This window comes from Perca fluviatilis, chromosome 13 (genome assembly GCF_010015445.1).
Source record: "Perca fluviatilis chromosome 13, GENO_Pfluv_1.0, whole genome shotgun sequence".
NCBI lineage: Eukaryota > Metazoa > Chordata > Actinopteri > Perciformes > Percidae > Perca > Perca fluviatilis.
In genome coordinates this window covers 11585485-11609101 of record NC_053124.1, presented here as the reverse complement: position 1 = coordinate 11609101, position 23617 = coordinate 11585485, and the positions used below count along the sequence as shown (strand labels likewise).

Below are 23617 nucleotides of genomic sequence, written 5' to 3'. Positions count from 1 at the left end.
AAATAAAAGCGTATAATTTCTAAAAGAAGCCGTTAAGTCCACCTTTATGTAGCTAGTCATCGAATTAAATTGGTAAAAAAACAAAAAACTCAGTTATGTTTTATATTAATGATGTTAAAAAGCACCATAGCATACGTAATATATACTGTGAAGACTAAGACAATAACAGGCTTAAAATAAATGACTGTATACAACTGGAATTCAATTCACAAGTCATCATTTATAATTGTTGCACAGAATCTGGTGTAGAATATTGCTACACTAAAACCACAGCCCAATAAATCACACATTGATAATATATAAGTTAATGATAAAATAATTGGCTCAAATTATTCATGATTAGTATTTTTTTTTCATTTATTTTTTATTTTTAATAGTGTGTATAAATGCATTAAATATAGCTTATATGAAACAAGAACCAACATAATATGGAGTAGTTTGATTTACTACACTTACTGTAGCTTCAAGCAATATTTTATCACATTGGGACAAAATCCAGACACTGGATGGCAGTAGTTTACCATGAATGAATAATTGTGCGAGGTTTAAATGGAACTGGCGCTACTGTAGGCTACTGAAAGTGTGTAGCCTGTTAACTCTGTTAAATTCAAAATGAACTAATAATTTCTCTACATCAGGCCGTGTTTAGTTAGGAAAATGCAGTGACCTAAATAAGTATTCTTTCATTATTTTGCAAATTTTTTCAAAGGTGCATTAGCCCCATTTGTAGGTCTTTAATTTCAATGTTTATATTGTTTTTGAACCAGCTCATTTAATAATTATTGCTGCTGCTCTCACAACCTGCTCCCGTTACCTTTGAAGACAGTTTCCAATGTTTTAAAGACCGATGATATAAGAAGCTTCTAAAATAATAAGAATTATATTATCTCTTCAGTAGGCACTGGGTTATGGCTAATTATCCACATGATGCATGTGTGATATAAGAGTACAGACATTTAAAATCTCTTCCTCGTGTTTGTTCTTGTTCAAATTGGCTCAAGCTTGTTACATAGTTTCAAGTAAAGAAACGTTGACAGCTTGTTCACAGTACACTTATCAATTAGTATTTATTAACAATATATTTTCCAATCTCAACACTCCTTTCTTAAATAACTACAGTGAACATAGGTCCATTACACAGCCACAAATAAAGAAATATACAGGTTTTACGTACAATATATACAAAATGCACAGGAGGCATGTACAAAAGGCTTCTGTGTCCGTGTGAGATTAAAGCTCACACATTTGGCTACAGCCTCAAGAGTCATGAGGGAAGTTCACTGACAGAGCTATACAAGACAAAACACTGGCAAACTAAAACAGGATGAGATTTACATGATGTACAATTATTACAGGGTTAGTGGGTGAAAAACACCACTGTGTTAGCATGTACAGTATCCTCTAATAGAGATGTTAAGGACCTCTACAGAGAGAAAAAAAATAGTGAATGAAATATGAACATTTTCACATTGGCAAACACAGAACAACATGTCAAATATGTAACAGTATGTATAACATATGACAATGTATGTACACGTTTCCATATCATTAGATATGAAGTATGTCAATCCACACTGTGGTGACAGGGATTGAGATGATCACAAAGCATCCTGGTTGTTTCTTCAATAAACACAGGTATATACAAAGAAGAATTAACATTCAAAAAACACAAGGGAAACCACAACGAGTTCACTCCCCCACCTTCCAGTCTCCCCCCCCACAATTATGTGCTTCCCTTTTCGAATGCATATGGTGCAAAGATAGTAGCGTTGGCAGCATGCATTAAAAAGTGTATGAATGTTTTAAAATTTGACTCCTACCCCATTTTCCTCATTTTTAAACTTGTAATTCAGTTGGAACCTCATAGGCCTTAAATATATTTAAATACTGCAAGAAGAATGACTTTCCAGCAAACATGAATTCAAAAACAGTCAAATCAAAACTAAGAAATATATAAATAATGGTATCACTAATTACTATCAGTATAGGCTGTAGTCAATTTTGCTCAGTATTACGAAAAAGAAAGCATTTAGAAAAAAAAAAAAAGCTTTTCTCGTCTTCAGTAGCTGTCCTATAAAAAGGATAATGCAAGTAATTGAATTAATTAATTAATTGTAGTGGTTTCAGTACTATGATGGAGAACTAAAAGAAACTTTTCAGAGCAAAGCTCTAACTGTCCAGCTACTCGTTCAGTTCAGACATCACATTATGACAGCTTCAAAAAAAAAAAGCCAGTGGGTTGGAAATGAGATGGAAACAAACTGACTGGTTTCAGTACACTATCAGGATTCATTGTAAAATTCCCAAACACATTTAAACACGTTCAGAATACGCACAAGTCAATGACTCAACATCAAGTGTCAGTTTATTTTAAGTTTTGAATTTTTATCCCTAAAACGGGGCTGATATTAATTTGTTCAAGTTTCTCACCATGTTCACATCTCAGGAGCTATAAAGTTGTCTTTAGCACAGTGCTCAAGATCATTAATGCTCCATGTGGTATGTAAAAGGATGGAAACCGTTCAGCTTCAGCAAGTAGCACCAATAGATGGCAGCACTAGACAAAGCAGGCTCCCATCACAGTTCATAGTTTTGTGCAATTTCAACGAAGAACAAAGCCAACCTTTAAATAAAAAAAAAAAAGGAGTTTTCCACAGTACTCCTATGTTTTACAAAATGTAAGGCTTTCGAGATCTGACTGAACAAAAGAAGGAGAGTGAATTTTATGCTGGGACAAAGTGACAAATGCAGAAGACTAGGTTGTTTTTAGAAAGGCCTCAGCGGGCCTGAAGCGATGACACTTTTGAGCCAATCAAAGTTTTTGTCGACGTGGAACAGCAGCAGTGTGATTGGACAAGGCAGTGTCTGTATGATCCGACGGTCCCAGGTAAGTTGGTCCCGCCCAGTGCAAAAATGCCAGTCGATAACCTCAATGTCCCCGCAGGGCTCGGTGCTAGACCATGTTGGTCAGTTCTGTCTCGTCCATGTCTGAATCTGCCTCGTCCCTGCAGGAAAATAAGAGAGTCTCTTCAGTTGGAGTTTTACTTCTTCACCGTCACACACACACACACACACACACACACACACACACACACACACACACACACACACACACACACACACACACACTTCAAATCAACAGTCTTACCTCTGTTCCTGCAGCAGTTTGCGATTGCCTTGCCTCCTCTCCTCAGTGATTGGATAAGAGTACAATATGATCAGGCCGATGAGGATGAGAGCGATGGGGGCGGCGGAGACCAGCACTTTCAAGGTTATATCCACTTCCTCTGGTTGAGAGCAGCCTCTACTGATGTAGCCTGCAAAACTGAAAAAGAAACCCAATGAACAAAAAGAGAAGAATTTTACATGCATTGCAGAGCATTCTACTACAGTATTCCATATTTTTAAATAAAGCCAAGATCTTGATGTGAGGGCAACATTTGCACCAAATCGCTGATCAGAGGCCAACACTGTCAGTCATCACACACACACACACACACACACACACACACACACACACACACACACACACACACACACACACACACACACACACACACACACACACACACACACACACACACACACACACACACACACACACACACACACACACACACACACACACACACACACCTTTCTGTACTTATGAAAGCAAAAGGAATTCCTTGCTTTGATGTGGGATTTGGGTACTGTGAGATTTGGCTTAGCCTCACTTCATTTTTTTCATTGTGTCCGTTTATTGGATAAAAACCTAATGAAACAACTTAAAAAAATAATATAGGTTGTGTGTGTGTGTGTGTGTGTATTTAAGCAAATACTTACTCTAAACTGAGAGTGGAAATGCCAAGGGAGACTCCAGAGGCAAACTTGGTGAAGAAGACGTAGAACGAATAGAAGAGAGCTTCGTGGCCGGTGGAGTCAGGGTTGTGCACTTTGAAATCGTCGACAACATCAGGCAGCATAGACCTGGAAAACACAAAACGTTAAGAGTGTATGGAGGGGGGAGAGAGAGAGAGAGAGAGAGAGAAAAAAAAGCCCACCCGGAAAATGCAAAGAGTCAGCAGGGGGGTCTTACCAGGGCAGCAGGAAGGCTGCAGCCACTCCCACCCCGGCAGCAAAGGAGACAACATAGGTGACGATCAGGTTACTCTTCATACACACCACCAGGATCATGAAGGGAACCACAGACTAAAGAACAGAAACACATCAGACCACTGAAGCACGCTAGACCAGCTGACATTCAGAGATTTACTTCCTATAAACAAGCCTGTCAATCTTACAGGCTTCATATGACTTAGAAGTGGTGTTTGGATGTGATTGTGGGCCTTACCAAGGAGCCAGCGCAAACTGCCGTCTTTTTTCCAAAGCGAGTCAGGAACCACTGCCAGAACGGGATGGCCAGAGTAGCGGAGAGCTGAGGAGGGGGGGGAGAACAACAACATTTAAAGCCTGGTTTAACAGCCGTTTTTTTTCCCCCGACACAGACAGACAAAACTCTGGGACGTTGAGATAAATTCCATTACAGGTTAACCTGGTTTTGCAGAAGGGAAGACCGTCTGTGCAGCATAACATAAGAGTAAAGAAGCATGGACTTAGGTGCATTTTTTAAATTCCTCAGCTTCCGTTTGGCTTGGCCATGACTTGAAGCGTGCTGATGCAGAAGCACATTTGACCTCTCGTACCTGCCCAACACAACAGTGAAGATGGAAGACAATATGGTTTCTACGGCTCTTCCCAAAACACATTTGAGCTCAATGTGATGCAAAGTTCGACAGGGGTCATCCTATGACTCTACGGGGAGATCAGTTTGGCCTCCGACCCCTCCGTGTTTGACTAAGGTAAAGCTAACAACGGTGGTGCAACAGTATTTCTCCACCTTTTCTCATGGTTCTCCTTAGTGAAACGCTGAGATAAACCACATCACTTCACTCTCGCTGTACTGCACAGACGTGGAACACATGTTAGGTGTGATATCACTTGTGGTCTTCAAAGCTGTTTAATGTGGTTTCTCACTATGAGTAAACTGCTTTATTTCCTTCCTATTTTTTCCTTTTTGTGGCATCTGCAGTACGTGTGCACTTAAACGGAGTCTGAACTTCATCTTCAAAGCCACCAGTCTGTGCCACTTCCATGCACAGACTTCGCCTATGAGCCTTATCAGCCTTTTCCTCATAATGCAAACATAATTATCAGTCAATTTGGCTATCTTCTAACCGTTTTACACAACCGACCTCAGTGTATTCCTTTCCAAATGGAAGGGAGTAGCACGACACGGCTACTCCTTAAACATAAACACTGTCCGGCACTTGAAAGGGAGTCGATTTGCGGTGCAGCAGCAAAGCTACAGAACAACGTAGCACACGGCATGCTTTCTGCAACGTGCCTCACATGAGCAAAAGAGGACACACAAGGCTCTTCTTGTTTGTAGCAACTCCTCATTGCACTCGTTTCATTACATTTGACCTTTATTGTGTCAAGTCAGTAGCTGACTACCAGTTTGAGTCCTTCTAGTGTGATTGGTTTAGTTTGGATGCATCTTTGTGCTCATAAGAGCTGAGCTTCCAAATTACTGAAGGTGAGGATTAGGATCACTTAGTGCTGATTATGGAGCAGTTTATGTCAGAAGCTCACACCGTTGAAGCCTCTGAAAAATATTTTCACTGAATAGATGTACTTTAACAAAAGGTGACTGCCTTGACTCCATAATCCTTTCCATAAAGTAAAGGATCAAAGCTAAAAAAAGTAATCTTTTCAACCTCTCTAACCAGTACTTTCTTTCTGCTGTGCGTGCTACAGAAGGCACTTTAATCTATGGATTAAATGGCTTTAATACCTGTCAGGATCTGAAGTGATTCTTTGATAAAAGAAAGAAAGAAAAAAAAAAAAAAAAAAAAAAAAAAAAAAGATTTCAAGTGAGGTCAAGAGAGATAAATGAGAAGATAATCAAATGTGGCTCCTTTACAGTCTGTGGGAATGGGATAGCATTCAGGCAGAGGGGTCACTCATCATGGAAATGGGCAGCCAGGAGACACTGCTTTCTGACCAAGTACAGACCCGCCTTGTAATTGAAGACAATTTATGTGTTCGCCCTGGGAGGGAAGCTTTTGTCTGCACTCTGAAGCTATTGTATAGCTTAACTTATTCCACACTAATGGGCTGCTCAATGTTTCATATGCTGAGGGAAATGCAGTCTTTGCTATGGCAACAGTGTGCCCGTCTGTGTCTGTCTGTGTCTGTCTGTGTCTGTGTGTGTCTGTGTGTGTCTGTGTGTGTCTGTGTGTACACTCACCATGATGACCAGCAGGATATTCTGAAAGTCGTTTCTGAAGCCCAGTGTGGAGCTGCAGAACAGGGCAAAGTTGCCCTCCAGGAGCTGCGGGACCAAGCACAGAGTGTCTCTCAGTGTAAGCACAAACATACTGTAGACACACTAACTAACCTCATAGTCAAATTATGTGTGTGTGTCTATGCGCACCATGAAACCTAGCGAGGTAAAGAGGAAGACCATGACCAGTTTGGCGTACGGTCCGTGTCCCATCACCAGCTTAATCCCCTGGAAGAAACCCATGGGCTCTGACCTGGGACGACAAGACTCTGGAAAGAGGAAACATAGGAAAGAATGAGCAAAGATATTACATCCACTTGAATACATTTTTTGTATCCCTGCTACCATGGTTTTTAGGGTTGGGTACCGAAACTCGGTGCCAATAGGGAACCGGTGCCGACGTAAACGGTAGTAACGAGACCGAATAAGAACGAAAATTTCGGTGCCTCATTTCGGTGCTTGACTTTACACTACACCTGACAGCATGTAACGTTAGCCTACCTTTAGCTAGCAGCTGGATTAAACACCGGTAAAATGTTGACCGCTAACGTTAACAGTGTAAAGTGTGACTGTATTTCACTGTGGAGGACTTCAACAGCGGGATGTAACAGTCTGCTCTGCAGCGCAGCAGCAGCTGCCGTTGTCGCAATTCATAGATATACAGTATGTTTATATGGTCGGAATGAAACAACACAGACGGTGCGTTCACTTGCAGCTGCAGTTGTCGGAATTAAACAACACAGACGGTGCATTCACTTAAAACAGGTAGCCTCGTGGTGCATTCACAGTAATTGTAAAATACCCTTTTCCCATCTGGGGTTCAACAGCAATTTACTGGTGAAATAACTTATTGTTATTGTTATAGTTATTACATTATTATTAAATCTTTAATTTTGACCATGTCCTTAGCAATAAACAAGTCACTGACTGTTGTTTACTACCCTTATTTTTTTTCTTATTTTTTTTTTACTTTATTGAAAAGTACCGATTCAGGCACCGTTTAGGCACCGGAACCATTTTAAAAATATCGATTTAGCACCGGAACCGAAAAAAAACCAAACGATACCCAACCCTAATGGTTTTACAGTTCATTTTACACAAGGAGAGCCCTTTGGGGCTCGTCCTTTATTGGATTTTTAAATTGCGTCATCACTGGTCAGGCTTCCCATTCAAAAGCCTGTCTGTCGTACCGTAGCAAACCGCTACAACTGCCTCTACTGGACTAGAGAGGAAATGTCAATAACACCTCTGTCACAAGACAGTGTATGTACTGTACATCCAATCAGGAGGTTAAACCTGAGAAAATTATGTTTTTGGGATGTTTAAATAGCGAGTGAAAGCCATGAACTTGAGCTCACTTAACTAAACAAGATTCACACAAAATAAAATTGACTGGCCTATTTTATCTATCTATCTATCTATCTATCTATCTATCTATCTATCTATCTATCTATCTATCTATCTATCTATCTCAACTTAAAAGGAACGCATTTTGGCTTTGAATGATAGTTAAAATGAGGCAATCAAACAAGTGGATAATGGCATCTAAATTGCAGGACAGAGCCAGTTTGATAGAGAGATTAACGCCTTACCTTTTTGCTCTCTCACACCGAAGAAAACCACAATAGCACAGAGGACGTAGATAATGCAGATGACACCGGAGGCAATCATGTAGGCGGTTTTCTGTAAAGGAAGGAACAAGAGAAGGAAAGGACGACACTTTGACTTTAGTTTTCCTCATCGGTTCTTGTTGTTTGAACAGTAAAGCGGTTATTATTAGCCTTCACTGTCAAACTATATGACTAACAGCTAAGCTGGTTTACCGTGTGGTCCAGGGAAATGACCGGCTCGGAGCTATTGAGTCCGGAAGACACTGAGGAGTTGCTCAGGTTCGTCACAATGTCACGCGGTCCTGGGAGGCAGGGAGCGTTCGCCATACCCACGATCTGCCCCTGGATAGCTGTACCGAGAACAGTCCCCAGAACCTCCACAGTCATCCCTGATTGGAGGAAAGATTTTTAGTCACTGAGGAGGTGCCACACTAGACTTGTCTTTTCTGTCAGGAGATTCATTTTGAAAACCAATCATTTGACTAGGATACTCACTGTATGCGGTGGCTGAGTCCCTGTCCTTCTGCTCTGAGCTGATGAACATGGTGAGCGCAGAGTATGGCACATGGAAGCACTGATTTGCAAAAGAAAAGAGTAACAAGGTGAGAAGAAGAAAAAATGAATGCAGCTCTTAATTTCACCATTGGTTAATGCAGAGAAGTAAAGAAAGCTAAAGTCATTGTTCAACACGTTGGGAAATTAATTTCATCGCATTCTGGTGGAAAGTTGGATGAGTTTGGTACATGTCTCAGTTTGACATTTTGAGCAAACTATTCCTTTGAGTGAATCATTTCAAATGATTGCGCAAAGATTGCTAAACTTTCCGTTGATCAAATCAGTTTAAAAAAAATACAAAACATGTAAGGTTACTTTACATTGATCCCACGATAACCTTCATAACATTTTATTAATGTCATAATTAAACCCATTTCATAATTCATTCAGGGGGTAAGTTCTTCTCATCAGTTTTTTTTTTTTTATTAAAGAGCAGTTTCCGCAAAATGCGATGGGGATAGGGCTGGGCGATACGGAGAAAATCCAAATATCACGATGTTTTTGACCAAATACCTCGATAACGATGTTGTAGTGTTGACTATTGGTGCTTTCACAAAATATTTACACCATGAGGTTTTCGATGAATAATCATCAGTAATGTGGATATAATGACTAAGTGGGTAAAGGCAAATAATAGAACAGTTACAACACTCTGTTAAGTTCAGAAAATGACATCACTTTACTGTAATGCAGCCTGTAAGACCAGGAAAAGACAACACTTATGCCATATTACGATATCCTAAATCTAAGACGATATCTAGTCTCGTATCACAATATCGATGTATTGTCCAGCTCTAGATGTGATTTCTATGATAGGACCCTGTAATTGCACATATGGAACAACAGAGTAGTCACAGGGGGGGGGGGGTGTCTGCGTGGATAAGAGTGTTGGTACTCACAGTTTGAAGGGTCTGGAAGATGCAGTAGAAGATAAGGTACCAGATGACTTTGCCGTTCTCAAAGGGAGGAACGTACCATATTAGGAAATAGGAAAGCACGGCCAAAGGGGTGGACAGCACGATCCTTCATATGGACAAAAGGAAGAGTAGGGGAGAGGAAGAAGAAGAAGAAGAGACAACAACAACAACAACATCAGTGGATGAACACGTGATCCTACTCGAGCGTGAAACGCTCTCACTCTGTAACCAATTATCAGCCTTTATGAAGAGAGGGGACACTCATTACATAACAAGTTGTGTGGCCATTTAAGTGGGGCTTTCATTCAACTAGTGCCAACTCTTCCTCAGGTCGCCAGTGTTTGGTTAACAGGGACACAGTATTCCTGGTGTCCATGTGCATGGAACAGGTCGAGCTTGTGGATGAGCTGGAGGGTTCCGGGAGGATGTAACACCGGGGAATGCTGCCAAACAAGACTTGCTCTTGTTTTTTTTCGTTTACAAAATGACTGAACACTTTTGCTCACATAAAAAAAAAAAAAAAAAAAAACAATGGTTCAATGAGGCAATTCTTTGGATGTGAAAATGTTCATACACATAAGACAGTGTTTCCTTTATGCTGATTTGACCGTGGTGGCCCCCCACGGCAACATTTCTGCCCCCCACGGTATCAGAAATAGGGCTGCGTTGTTAGAGTGCATGTCGGAATAGAAAGCGGACACGAGGATAACTAACCATTAGATGTTCCTTTAAAAAAAAAAAATAAAAAAATGTTGATCAGTTTTATTTTAAGCCTGGTCTTGCAAATTTAAATTAGGTTAACTGGTGATTTTCGTTGTTTGTATTCTTCACCTGCGAGCTAAAGTGCACGTGGCTGTTGATTCAATAGCGAATGCTGAACGCCCTCGCCCACGTTTGTATTTTAGGTGCATTATTTACATGCTGAAGTAGTTACACTGCATTAAGATAATGTAATAGTGGGTTTATTGTTATTTGCTACAGAATGCTTAGCCTATATGTCAAGATCAAAGTTGGCCCATCTAGCAACTCAAAAAATACTGTTCAATCACAACAGAAAATATGCCTCATTGTGTGTGTGAATAGAGGTGAATAAATTTGTTTGTGTTGCTGCCCCCACTGCTAAAAAAAACAAACTTGATTTTAGTCACGTAAAACACATCTGTGTCATCCTTTCCTCCTCCTCCTCCTCCTCCTCCTCTGTCTAACATCCCGGAAATTCGCACCATGAAGTCATTTGAAGAGGAAGTTCAGTCACATCCTTTCCCCTATGGTAGAATCGAAACTCTCCAGTCAGATGGGAGATAATGAAAGCAGCCACACCTCTGAAAATAAGAGTCTGGCTTGTGGAAATCGGGATAATATCCAATCAAAGTGTTTGGCGGCTGAACAGCTTCACTGCAGACTCCCCACCGATCAACTTTTTACAGCCAAAATTGAATGAACAATGTATGTGCTTATAAGAGTGAAGTCAAGAGGAGCAGCATTCAGCAGACTCTCGCGCATGTAATGTGATTAACTGTGAGTGTGCCACAGTGGACAGCAGGTCAAAGCAGATATTTTATTTTTATATATATATATATATATATATATATATATATATATATATATATATATATATATATATATATATATATATATATATATATATATATATATATATATATATATATATATATATAAGTCTGTCTGCTTGACAATCCCATTTTGCAGCAATAAAATTGAGGTGAGGTGACCAAATAGAGAAATGTATCTTTTTAGATAAAACAGATGTTGACAAAGTTTCCTTTTCATTTGAAATTGGGTAAAAAGTTGAAGTTGGAAAATAGGTAATAAATTGCAATACAGTATATCGCAGAATATTGCAATAGGTTTCAAATCGCAATAATATCATATCTTATAATATATATCGTATCGTGAGGCCTCTGGTGATTCCCATCCCGATAAAACACGTGGGAATGGTTTTTTTAAGCATATTTTAAGCATATTTTTTAAGCATATTTCCTCTGTACTAAATGGCACAAACACCTACCAAATTAGGCATGGGACTTGATTTGACCTAACTGAAGTGTGTCCATCAATAAAAACAGCTTTACTTGAACTACTTAGCTCCACGCAGACATCCTACAACATGGATGAAACAAGCTATGGTAGCAAAAAGAAAAGAAAGATTTTTTTCCAGTGTATGCTGTTCCCAAAACAGTTTGCACGACTAAGTCAAGACTTGCACTGTGCTTGCAGCAGTGCAGTGACACACTATGCCATCCAAGTACAGTCCTGTGTCCCCTCCTAGAATGTTATGTCATCTGAAATAGCCGTGCTGACTAGGGAGGGATGATTTTATCTCAGCAAGTTAACTAAGCAGGTGGCAGATTTTAGTCTGGTGCCTATATTAACGTTCTAAGCGTTCTCAATCATTAAGCTGGGTGGGTGACCAGCTGTAATAAAAGCTGAAAAACAAGCCAATACTCTAGATTTGATTCTGGTTTTGAGGCCTTGACGTCATGTTTACATGCACTGACAACGACTTAAGAAATCCGGAAAAAATTTAAAAACTAAAATCATGATTTTACAGTACATGAAATGTATGGGAAACCAAACTTTAAATCAATGGTAAGGTAAAAACATCCACTTCCTAACCTTAAGCACTTTTGAATCAATATTAGAATTCATATTAGGCAGTCGGTATGTCAGTAAGTAAGTAAGCCAGTATTTGTTAAAGTCTAAACTCTAGATACTTAACAGCCAATGTCCAAAGAAATTCATTTAAATGCATGTTTATGGAATAGCAGAAAGCCTGCAGAATGTCACTAGTGACTACTCTCCAGTGGCTCTGCAGCAACAGTACGACTTGTTCTACTAATGCTCCGCAACTTGAACTGGAGTTAACTCTTAGACTTCCTCAGCCAGCCAGTCTTTAAAACTCCTACCAGGGCCATTCGCAGCTGAAAGCTGAGACCTCATTGGCTCACGTATGTGGTGTGTTGTGGGCTGGACCAATGACAAGCTAACCTGACTCTTCTCCCCTCCCCCACTTCCTACACATGAAGCCTGAGGAAGATGAAGCAGCTCCTGCTGCATTCTCTACTGCCTCCTCCTCCCTGATCTCAGGCACCGCACCCATCTCCTCACATCTTTACAACCAAGCTGACCATTCCAATGATTCCCCCATCCTTTCTTGCTCCTACAATCCACCCCCACCCACCCACCCACGGACAACAATTGGGAGGTGCATCTCGCTTTGCACAAGCAGCGCCATCATGACCCACTTTTCAAACGTCTGCATCTTGGCATTAGCAGAAAAATGTAAAGAATGATATACTGACCTTACCCCCTCCCCGCAGTTCTATTAAGCTTAATTCAACAGAATTGTATGCATTAACATTAAGTCAAGCTATTCTTTTAACACAATTTTCAAAGTATGCATGATAGGATTTATTTTTTGATTATAAAAGTAATTTAAGGTGTATCGATGACACAATATGTTCCCGTAACATAGAAGACTTAACTCCAATGTTCACAGGGGCTACTATGTGGACATTAATAGTTTTTACGAATAACTGTTACAAAAGCTGAAAATGTTAATTATGTACGTTAGGGGTGTGCAAAATAAAAAAATAAAAATCGATTCACATTCGAATCGCGATTCAAGATCTACCGATTCAAAATCGATTCATAGAATTCCAAAAAATCTATTCATATTTTTTATAAAAAAAAAAAAAAAAATGTCTACTGCAATCACATGGGAAAAGTAACTACATTTACATACTGTAAATCTTTTTTTAAACCGAGAATCGTTTTTGAATCGAAAATGGATTTTGAATCGAACCTTGAGCCTGAAAAATCAATATTGAATCGTGGCATTTTCTGAATCGTGCACCCCTAATGTATGTCTGACAGCAAAATCATTTACAGCACTGTAGTTTCCAGAGTGGTGATCATTTGATCATCACGTTATAAAACCTCCATCTCAACTGTCAGAACAAGAACTTAATTCGATACATGTTGCACATGTGTACCTGCCAAAGCTCGACACTTCTCTCTAAGGAACTGCTACCCAACAGCTGAGCATTCCTTCGTAGTCTATAGTAATTACGCAGGTGTTCTCAATGTACGCACAGCAAAGGGAACATCAACACGGGCAACGGAGGAGGGGACCGCATGAGACCTTAATGACTGGGTTCATCTCCCAATTGTGCCCCTTCGTACACAAGGTACACACATTATTGAGATTTAGTTTTTAATCAAGCAGGCGAGGGAGTTTATAAAAACAAAAAACAAAAAAACAAAAAAACCACTTTGCCCTGCATCTCCCTGTGGTGCTCATTTAAAAGTTATACCCTGGGACATTTAAGATGTCACCTTTTTGTCTGATCACATTATGGAGGTACTGCATGTTCCAGAACACTCAAGGGACAGCAGCTCTGACGCGTCTTCTGCGTTGACAGGAGAGTGGCAGCGGCTTCTGTAACCAGCAGCTCCCACTGACACGCCACGCTGTCCTTCGCTCACATAACGGTATGAGTGGACCGAGAGTTCCAGGACCGTCTGCAGATTTTGACAACGCAGGGACCCCCCCCAGTTTAACAGTTATACAATACTCACTAACAGACAAATGACTTGTATGACATAAACCTACATATGCTGCTCAGAGATTGAGAAGTAGAGAGGTTGGGGGAGATAAAACAACTGAAAAGAAAAAGGGGTCAGTAACCTTTCTATAAAAAAGGCCTGAAGCACCACAGGCCTCCCATTCCCTCAGCCTGGCTGCCACACACGGCCAATGATGCACCACCGCAACATTTAAACATTCATTTTGCTCTTCACAGGGGATTTCACAGAAAGATGCCAAAGTGTACCGGTCAAACTGAAAGCAACAACATAAAATACAAAGTGTTGTTTTTTTGTTAATCTCAAAAAGGTCAATTTATACAAAGGAGAGTATTATACAAAATATCAAATAGCTGAAAATGACCTCACTACTCAAATATACAGAGATTTGTGAGTCCTCTATGGGAAGTATTCATGGTGTGCTTGCTGTAAGAAGCAGTCTTGGTAGCAGGCAGGAGTTATATTTGTCAATGGATTACTAAAGGTCAAGCTGTGGGAAATGTGACTAGCACCTACAGGAACTACCCGTATTTGTTTGGTAAAATAAAGGCTCAGTGTCTTTGTTTTTTGGCTTTAGGGGTCCAGCCTTAACCATTTCAACTAAACGCATTTTTCAGGAGATTTTTTTTATAGCCTGTGTGCGTGTGTGCGAGAGAGGGAGAGAGAGAAAGGGGGAGGGCGTTTGAATAGACAGTTGCCTAATGTGTGGGCAGCAGTATTTGCATCAGCATGACCCATAGTAACCCTTCCTGGAAGAGGACGCTGGTAATTCAGTCCCCTCCCATAGCCCCACCCCCAAACACAACCAAACAATGTAACTTCCACTCACAGCTCTGACTCACTGACGCTGATAGGCAGCCCCTCTTTAAGTGTTTCCGACAACAATAAGTGCTTTAGTGACACCTAACTGGGCTTCATCAACAAGGTAATGGGAATGGTCTTGCAGAGACTCCAACACTACAGCTGGAGGAGCCAGTTGCTCCGGAGAAAATGACCATGGTCTACTGTAGACACAAATCAAGTCAAACTGTATCAGACTGCAGCTTGCTGGTTCCAGCTGGGAGTAAGACCTACCAGGGCAGCATGCGTCCGAAGCGCGTCCACGGGCTTCGGGAGACCAGGAAGCCCACCGTGGGGTCCGTTATGGCGTCCCATGCTCGGCCCACAAACAAGATGATGGAGGCATAGAAGGGATCCAGCTGCCAAAAGAGAAGACACAAAGATTAGTGCAACTGGGACATTAAAAGCACATACATTTCAATGGTGGGTAAAGCACTGATGCTCCAAAAACAGGTACACTTTCAATCCCTTTGCTACCTCAGAGTAGCAAAAGTAGCAGGCATCCACATCCACCAGTACACCATCCACACTAGGCTAAATGTCAAGCTGACAAACTATACATAGCTTGTGGTTGCAAAGTTAAACCGTTTGATGGCTTTACAACATGACATTACAGTGAGCAGTGTTTAGGTTTTTTTTTTTTTTAAGTCAGTCAATCAATCAAGTCAAATCGTGAAGGTGCCACTTGGGAGCTCAGCCTGTCTGCTGGTTATTGTGCAGAGGAGACAAGCCTGACTGGAAGCCAGCCAGGAACAACGCTTGACTCCTGACTGTACAATCTGCACCATGCTGTGTCACCCAATAGACTCCTCATCAACAATCGTGGTAGCCAGACAAAGCTAAACCCTGGGAGGCCCAGTTAACTTACACGCCATATTGGCCTCAAGCATCAGATTAGTGTCAGAATCCATTAAAGCGAGCCCCTCCTCATCGTGCTACCGTCCTTCCCCTCTCCAACATTTTTCAGAACAAGTGTTTTGATACAGCGGAGCCACATCATGGAGTCAATAACGGAAACAACAGAGAAACATTTTTCCGCCTCTTCATTTTTCCAGGACAATTGCATCTTTGTTGGTGAGCTTTGGCGGTCACAAAGTCCTGTACGTGCCCTTATGAGAGAGCTGATTCAAGGGCACAGGAAGGATCACGTTACAACTCCATGTTCTCAAGTCTGTAAATGCCACCCGCATGTATTGGATACGGAGTATGTTCTGGGCTTGTTAAAGTAGTTAAACTAGTAACGCCCAACACTGTTTGCAATAAGTTGGATTTAGTGCCAGAACGCAGTCGGCTCAGGTTGCTAATGTCGGCTACTTTTTTTTATCTTGCCGCAAGGTATGGCCGTGACAATGCTGGTTCAACCAGTTTGCACACAATCAAAACTGTTTAGCCTGTTACAAAGACAGGCTAAACCGTTTTGTTAGTATGCACGTATCAGTATGTGTGCTCCCATTTCCAGTAAGTTGGTCCTTTAAAATGGTCCCATGACATGGTGCTCTTTAGATGCTTTTGTATAGGCCTTAGTGGCCTATATATATCCCCTAATACTGTATCTGAAGTCTCTTTCCCAAATTCCAGCCACTAGAGCCTGTCCCACAATGAGCTTTACTTAGTATGTGCCATTTCTGTGTCTTTAGCTATTGAGGAGGATGGAGGGGGGGGCAAGGTGGAGAGTGGGGGTGTAGCCTTGACCAACTGCCACTTTGCTTGTTTGAAAGCCATGATGTCTCTCTCTCATGGGTGGGCCAAATTCTCTGGGCGGGCAAAGCAGAGAAAGGAGAGGTAACCTTGCTCCTTATGACCTCATAAGGAGAAGATTCCAGATCGGCCCATCTGAGCTTTCATTTTCTCAAAGGCAGAGCAGGATACCCAGGGCTCGGTTTACACCCATCGCCATTTCTAGCCACTGGGGGACCATAGGCAGGCTGGGGGAACGCATATTAAGGTTAAAAAAACCTAATAAAGTGACATTTTCATGCCATGGGACCTTTAAGGGAAGCAGGGTGGGCTATATTTAGTTCTGTATGAAAGTGACACTATAATGTCTGGGCAAGTGTGATCATGGAGTTTTGAAATAATCTCAACCAACTCACCTGAGCTACATCCAGCAGATAGATCTGCAGGAAAAATCCCAGGGCACATCCTGTGATTTGGTAGGGTGCTCCACCGATGGCATAGCATATCTTGTTGCAGACTGACAACCTGTTCCTATGTTCATGCTGGGGGAGAAGAGGGAAAAAAAACAGTTAGTCATATTAAATTTGCATCTACAGGAATCTAGTGGAATCAGGATAAGGAAATCCTACTGAAATGATAATGTCTAAGAAATGACTGACTTTACTCTTTCAACATCAACCTACTTTTGTAGAAAGTGTCCTAAAAGGCAAAGTATTTGCAGCTGCCCGCATACCTTTTCAGGCTTTGACATGGCCTTACCCTTGTAATTATAGGAGGGGTCAATTCTGCAGTCGACATACAGCAGCTTAATTCTAACATGGTGACGGCAATACAGCAGAACACAGTTATGCCTCCAGGCTTATAAAATGTAACTTCTAATTTTTGTCTGAACAATTTAATCTTCAGTGTCGCTGATTTCCCACCAGTCCGATTAAGACAACAGTGCCTCATAAGGAATGTGGCCTGAATTCTTAATCGCCAGAGTCTTAGAAGGTGAGAGTTCAGTTGGCAAGAAGCTAACCATCATGTCTCGTATTTGGCTGAAGTCAGGGACAGCCACCGGGAAACAAGAAACCCTTGGATTTCTAACAAGTGCTCATTATTCTCCATTTGCTCCACTGTAGACGTAATAATTTCCTCAACAGACAGACTCTAAACAACTCCTCTAATAGCAACACAAATCTGTGCAGACAAGTGCCAGGGCATGACAACATCATGGTGTCACACTCACCAAAACACAGAGTGACAGCACTTGGGCAGCAGCCCTGAACTGGCTTAATAGCCAATGGGTGCCTGCCAGTTTGACCAGTGCTCTGCCCACTCCTGCCCACAGAGGGAGGGAAAACACACCCTCCTCCCTGACCAATAAAAAAAGGTTGCGTTTGGTGCTCTTTTCAGCCAGTCAAGGAAGTTTTCATCACTGGTTTTGAATGAGGAAGAGTGAAAGTTATAGCCTAGAGAAAGGATAAAAAGACGTTTCAAGAGAGCATCACCCTGCTTGTGAAAATGACTGCAGGCCCATTCAAGCATTCCTTAGTGTATGTCACTGATATGCATGAGACAGACCTTATCTTAGATCAGACCACAGCACAAAACATCATCGAAAACACAGAAGCAATTATTCAAACTTTAGTGATTGAAAAACAGCGGCTGGCATTAACATCAGCTGGACCACCTGGTGATTTATGCCTCCATTACAGTGATTGTGGGGGTAAAGGATCACAATTGCCCCCACCATGTGATGACCATTACCCCTCAAACTATACAGCTGTAAAGTGGTAACTAAAGAGTTGTCTATGCCTGATAAAAAGGTCTATGACCAAGACATCTTTTCCTGACAGTGTGTAGGAGTGCAACTCTTTTTCACTATGGAAAATGTCTCCTACACCTGTTCTACCAGTGTGCATCTGTTACTTCTGCCCATCCTAGTTTGCCTGTGTCATTTATGCGACTATCATAGATTGACAGCGTATTAATGTCACTCGCTTTACACAGCTTCGAACCACTCCACTTTAAAAGCACTCTTCTTTGCATTACCCATCCTAAATTACATTTAAAATAAAAAAAAAACGTCAAAAACTCCAAAGGTAGCATAACCGTTTTTGATTAACGTTACAATTAGAGACGTTGACAACTCTAAACAGATTATCCTAGCAATGACGGAAATGTCGAAAACTCTGGGGAAAAAACTAGATGGGATTTTAGGAAATTATCCTCCGCCTGCTCCGACTCTGACACGTCGCCTTGGTGCTTCCTGATGCATTCAAAGCTGTCGGAGATATGGAAATTACCCTCCAAAATGCACTCGAAATACCAAAATGAAGCGGGGATTTCTTTTTCTTTCTTTTTTTTAAACACCGAACCTAGGGAAGAAAGATCACATGCAAAACTCAACAGTGAAAACAGAGATAGTTCAAATGCTGTTTCATGACAACCTGGCAGTCAGTGAATTAAAATCATGATACAAATGCTCTCCTCATATTGTTAATTTGCTCAGATGAGCCCCTGAACGCATCACCACAACAAACCTTGACGACTGACTAAATATCCACATAAACTATGCATCCTAGAACGTTACCTCATATTGTTATTTGTAGACAACACCCATACCGTGGTCTTTGGACAAGTTTAGAGTGTTGCTGCAAATGTTCATATAAATAATTTCAATTTATCAATGAGACCATATGCAAATGAGAAATTCCAAAATATGGTTGATTTAACGGGCTAACTTTGCTAGCTAACTAGCTAACGTACGCGAATAGCCTATAAAACTGCATATGCGCATTCCATGAACATGAACATCTGAAAGGCAGCCGTTGCCAAAGAAGAGTAGCTAACGTTAACGTTTTGGGGATTTAAATTTAGCTCTGGCTGGGGGAAGTTAATGAGTGCAATGAAAACCTCACTCATTACAGTCTTCCAAACTAAATTATGACTTAGCTAGTGTTAAACCTACTATTATATTTAACCGTCCAAAGCTTTGGTTTATAAGCGATATTGTGTGTCCTGATGATAACGTTACTCAGATAAGGGTTAAAGGGTTTCCTGACGTTTGGAAGCTTAAGTGGTGTTGATTTATTGACTGAAAATGTATGAAATGATTTTAATATGTATCAATGATTTCATTCATTTTATAATTAAACGAGTCACAATGCGCCCCTAGCTACATGACTCAGTCCCTCGAAATGCCACTTACTTCACAGGGGCGCGCTCCATTCAATCAAATGTTCAACATACACTCCCGTAAAAGAAACAGCTACTTTCTCGTATTGTGCTGTCTGGTGAGGATTTAGAAAAGAACCCGTCGCTAAACCATCATTTTGATTTAAGGAGCTAATGAACTCACCTTCCTGGCGAGCGTTATACCATCCGAGCTGGCCGGTTTCTCCAGTAAACTGGCGTTTGAGTATTGTTCACCTCCCTCTCCTTTTGCCATAACGTTAACTTAGCAGAATAGTTGGTTTTCTTGGTTGAACCTGACAGAAAAAAAAAAGTAGAAATATCAAACAGGTCTTCTGATAACGTTTGAGGAAACTCGTTCAATGGTATCGCCGTGGTCCAACGTTACAATCTGTTTGAAAACTGAGAAGATGTGGAGGCAGAAAGGGTGGATGTAGTAATTTTTAGAGCACCCCGCCTCTTTCAACGTGCCATTCACCCCATCTTTCACCCCGCCCCCTCTGAAGGCGGGTCCGCTCTAACAGTCAGGCGATCTTTCTATAGTCACTCATATCAACCTCCATGATACCAACTCACTGAAGACATTTCATCTGAAATTCCCATAGACAGTATATAAATTCCTAGTAGCTTTATCAACGTTCCTGAGGGTCAAAATGAGAGACCTAGCCTTTATCTCCGGTGAAAATGTCACATGTTGCATAGCTATACGCAAACATACAGTTCCAATATCCCTATAACGTACATTAGCTATTACTTTTACATGAATGCACATATGGTGGGTGTTTTTTGTAGACTGATTTTATTTTTTAGGCTCAGTATATTTAAAATACATAGCATCAGTAGGTTATTTTGTAGGCTATTTCTACAAATTTGGGTATGGTCTTGGGCACATTTGTTGATATAGCCTACAGTAATTTTTATATCCTAATGTGTGTATATATATTTCCCATATAATTTCCCCCCATCTTGCTCTCGTCTTTCATGCTATTATTTTATACATAGGCTATGTAAAATAGGATATAGTTTATAGTGTGTCATTTGTTTGTTGGAAACATCCCAGTTTCCAACAAGCATCTTCAAACTTCACCTGTATCTTTGGTGTACAGGGTCAATTCAGGCCTGAAAGTGGATCCCTAGATATCCATATTTATCATTTCGATTAATAAATCCAAAAAGTGAACATACACAAAGATCATACAGTATTTATCAGTGTGAATATATATTTTCTTCTGTATCTTTCCTATATTCCCCTGTCCATTTATTAGCATTTTCACCAAAAACATTTCAAGTAATTCTAAAATGAATTTCAAGGCAGAAATAAAAAATGAAATGTCCCTCTAGGAATATTATCACCTGCTGCTGTATGGTAAATATATTGCAAAAATCAATATTCATCACAGCTGGCACTAAATGTCCTTGTTAGGAATACAAACTAGACAGTACAAAGTCTAAACTATGCTTCAGAGATAAGTTTAAATTATACAAACATAGCCCAGAATATATTTTCCTGAGTTGCAAAATGATATTTAGAAAATACTTGCAGATGTTCAGATTGTACTTGCAGATGTTCAGATGGTAACCAACATTTACGACCTAAATTTCCTACAACTCAGTTCAGGGCACAAATGTTACAAACATGAATTGTGTATTTTGGAAAATAAGTGGCTCCTGTGTGTGTGTGTGTGTGTGTGTGTGTGTGTGTGTGTGTGTGTGTGTGTGTGTGTGTGTGTGTGTGTGTGTGTGTGTGTGTGTGTGTGTTCAGAAGGGGCTGCAAAGGGCGCCGAGGATGACGAGCTGGATCCCTCCAGAGTGGACATCAGGGTGGGCAAGATCACCAGTGTGGAGAAGGTGGGATGTGAGGATGATGCCTGATCAGTATAGCGTTTCTTCAGATGTTCTTCAGTGTTGAAATGATCCATCTGTACGGCCCCTCCTTCTCTGAGCTCACCTGGGTGCGTCTATTTTCCAACTTCCAGCATCCAGATGCTGATTCACTGTACCTGGAGAAACACTTTTTTTGCATTAATTGTGTATTTTGGAAAATAAGTGACTCCTCTGTGTGTGTGTATGTGTGTGTGTGTGTGTGCTATCTCTGGTCAGTCATGCTCTAGCTCATACTGTCTGCTGTCAACTTAAAGTAGCCACCTTCCTCTGTACTGACCATCAATGAAGACAGTTCAAAAGAGACCGTTTTTTAACATCTTTTAATATAGCTTGGCTGATAAATAAACACATGCGCAAGAGTCCTCAGGTGTGGCAGAACACACAACAACTTATCTCATGTGGCTAGATAAAGGTTGCCTGCTCGCGGTCTAAACGTTTAACACTCTCCCGTCTTTATTTGCAAAGCATCGACTGCTCCGGCGAGTGGCTGTGCACATACTATATGTTCCCATTTTAGCTGAGCACACATACCAACAGCATACATATGCAGTATACACACACCATCACTAGAGTTTGAATACTCATCTTTGTGTCCAGTGGTAGGAAAGGAACCTCTGGATTGCAGAAGATGTATAGATATTTGCGATGTTTACCTATGGCTATGCATGCACACAGTCTTTCCACCCTCACACCCACTTCAACAGGCCTCACACAGGTAGGAGCGCACACGCCTGCTGCCTCCCCTAGATTAAAAAGACATTAACAATGCAGCTTTATCTCTGCTGAATGCGTATGTACCTATTTGTTTACACACACACACACACACACACACACACACACACACACACACACACACACACACACACACACACGCACATCTAAGGGACCTCTCCCGGCTGCATTATTGAACTTCTGATAGTTGAACCCTGACCTTGCCAACCGTACATTCAAGTTCAGACCAGACGCACAGGTGGCGTGTGTCTGTAATGGTACAGAAAAATCAATGTGTGTCAACATGCTGCAGATTAGATAAGACATTATGGCCCAGATGAAGTTGTGTTGGTAAATTTATGTGACAGTATCACTGTGGAAAACAAATAGCCCAACGTGTGTATTGAACAGTTCTACAATTTAAACTACATCCAAGCAGATAACCTTTGCATGCAATGTTCAGCTTTTTGGGGGGGGGGAGTCTCTTCTTCTTTACTCTGCAACGATTACACAAATGTATCAAAATGTTGTCCAACCCCTTCAGGCTCACTCATCTCTGTCTCCACACTCTGACCGTTGTCTGCTCAACTTTGAGCTCATTTCAATACACTTAAAGGATGTGTTGTAATGTCTTCGTTGCAAAGAGTGACTGCTCTGTTGGAACGTGTCGCATGCATGTTGAAATATGACTATCTGCCAATGGCAATATTGTCTGTCTGTAAGGCTAATTTTGAAATTAAGGAGGACTGATGCAGGACTGACAGACAGAGGTTGATGTCCAGTTTCAGGAGGAAAAAAGAAATAAGGCAGCGTAGTGTAATACAAATAAAGTCACAGGAGGGAAACATCACTGATACACTGATGCATAAATCACAGCATCAGTTGTCATAATAAATAAAGAGAAACTGCCTAATATTGGTAAAGGTCACCCAAATTTCTAACACTTCTTGCTGCTATTACAGACTATCGTACGTTTAAAAAAAGAAATATTTCTTGTACTTGAAAAGTCAAATTTATTAGCAATAAAACACACTTGGTTTAATACACTTAGACATTTAGCAGCTACAGTAGCTAATGGTAATTCTTTTGGACAACCTTCAGATAAGTATAGCTGTAAAGCAAACTTTACTGAGTCAGTTGACTGACTTTGTGACTTCTTTACTTACATTGGGGCATTTACCCTTGTCCTGTAATTGTCACAGCCATTTTCACACAGCTTACCATTTAAGCATTCGTTTGAGCATCTCAGCCAGAAACAAGCTGCATCTTATTGCTTGTAAGTAGATACACCCAGTGTGCTAACGGCC

General features: G+C 40.9%; 1 protein-coding gene across 1 annotated transcript; it reads right to left on the bottom strand.

The window, feature by feature from the left end:
• Positions 1-1041: 1041 nt before the first annotated feature.
• Positions 1042-20140, bottom strand: mfsd2ab (major facilitator superfamily domain containing 2ab). The gene is made up of 14 exons (XM_039820641.1): positions 19882-20140; positions 16952-17077; positions 15093-15217; positions 9393-9516; positions 8434-8512; positions 8152-8327; positions 7921-8011; positions 6479-6597; positions 6293-6376; positions 4334-4417; positions 4079-4191; positions 3826-3969; positions 3149-3325; positions 1042-3005 (listed from the first exon to the last, which is right to left on the bottom strand). The coding sequence occupies exons 1-14, from the start codon at positions 19969-19971 to the stop codon at positions 2954-2956; spliced, it is 1584 nt and encodes a 527-aa protein (XP_039676575.1). The 5' UTR covers positions 19972-20140; the 3' UTR covers positions 1042-2953.
• Positions 20141-23617: the final 3477 nt, after the last annotated feature.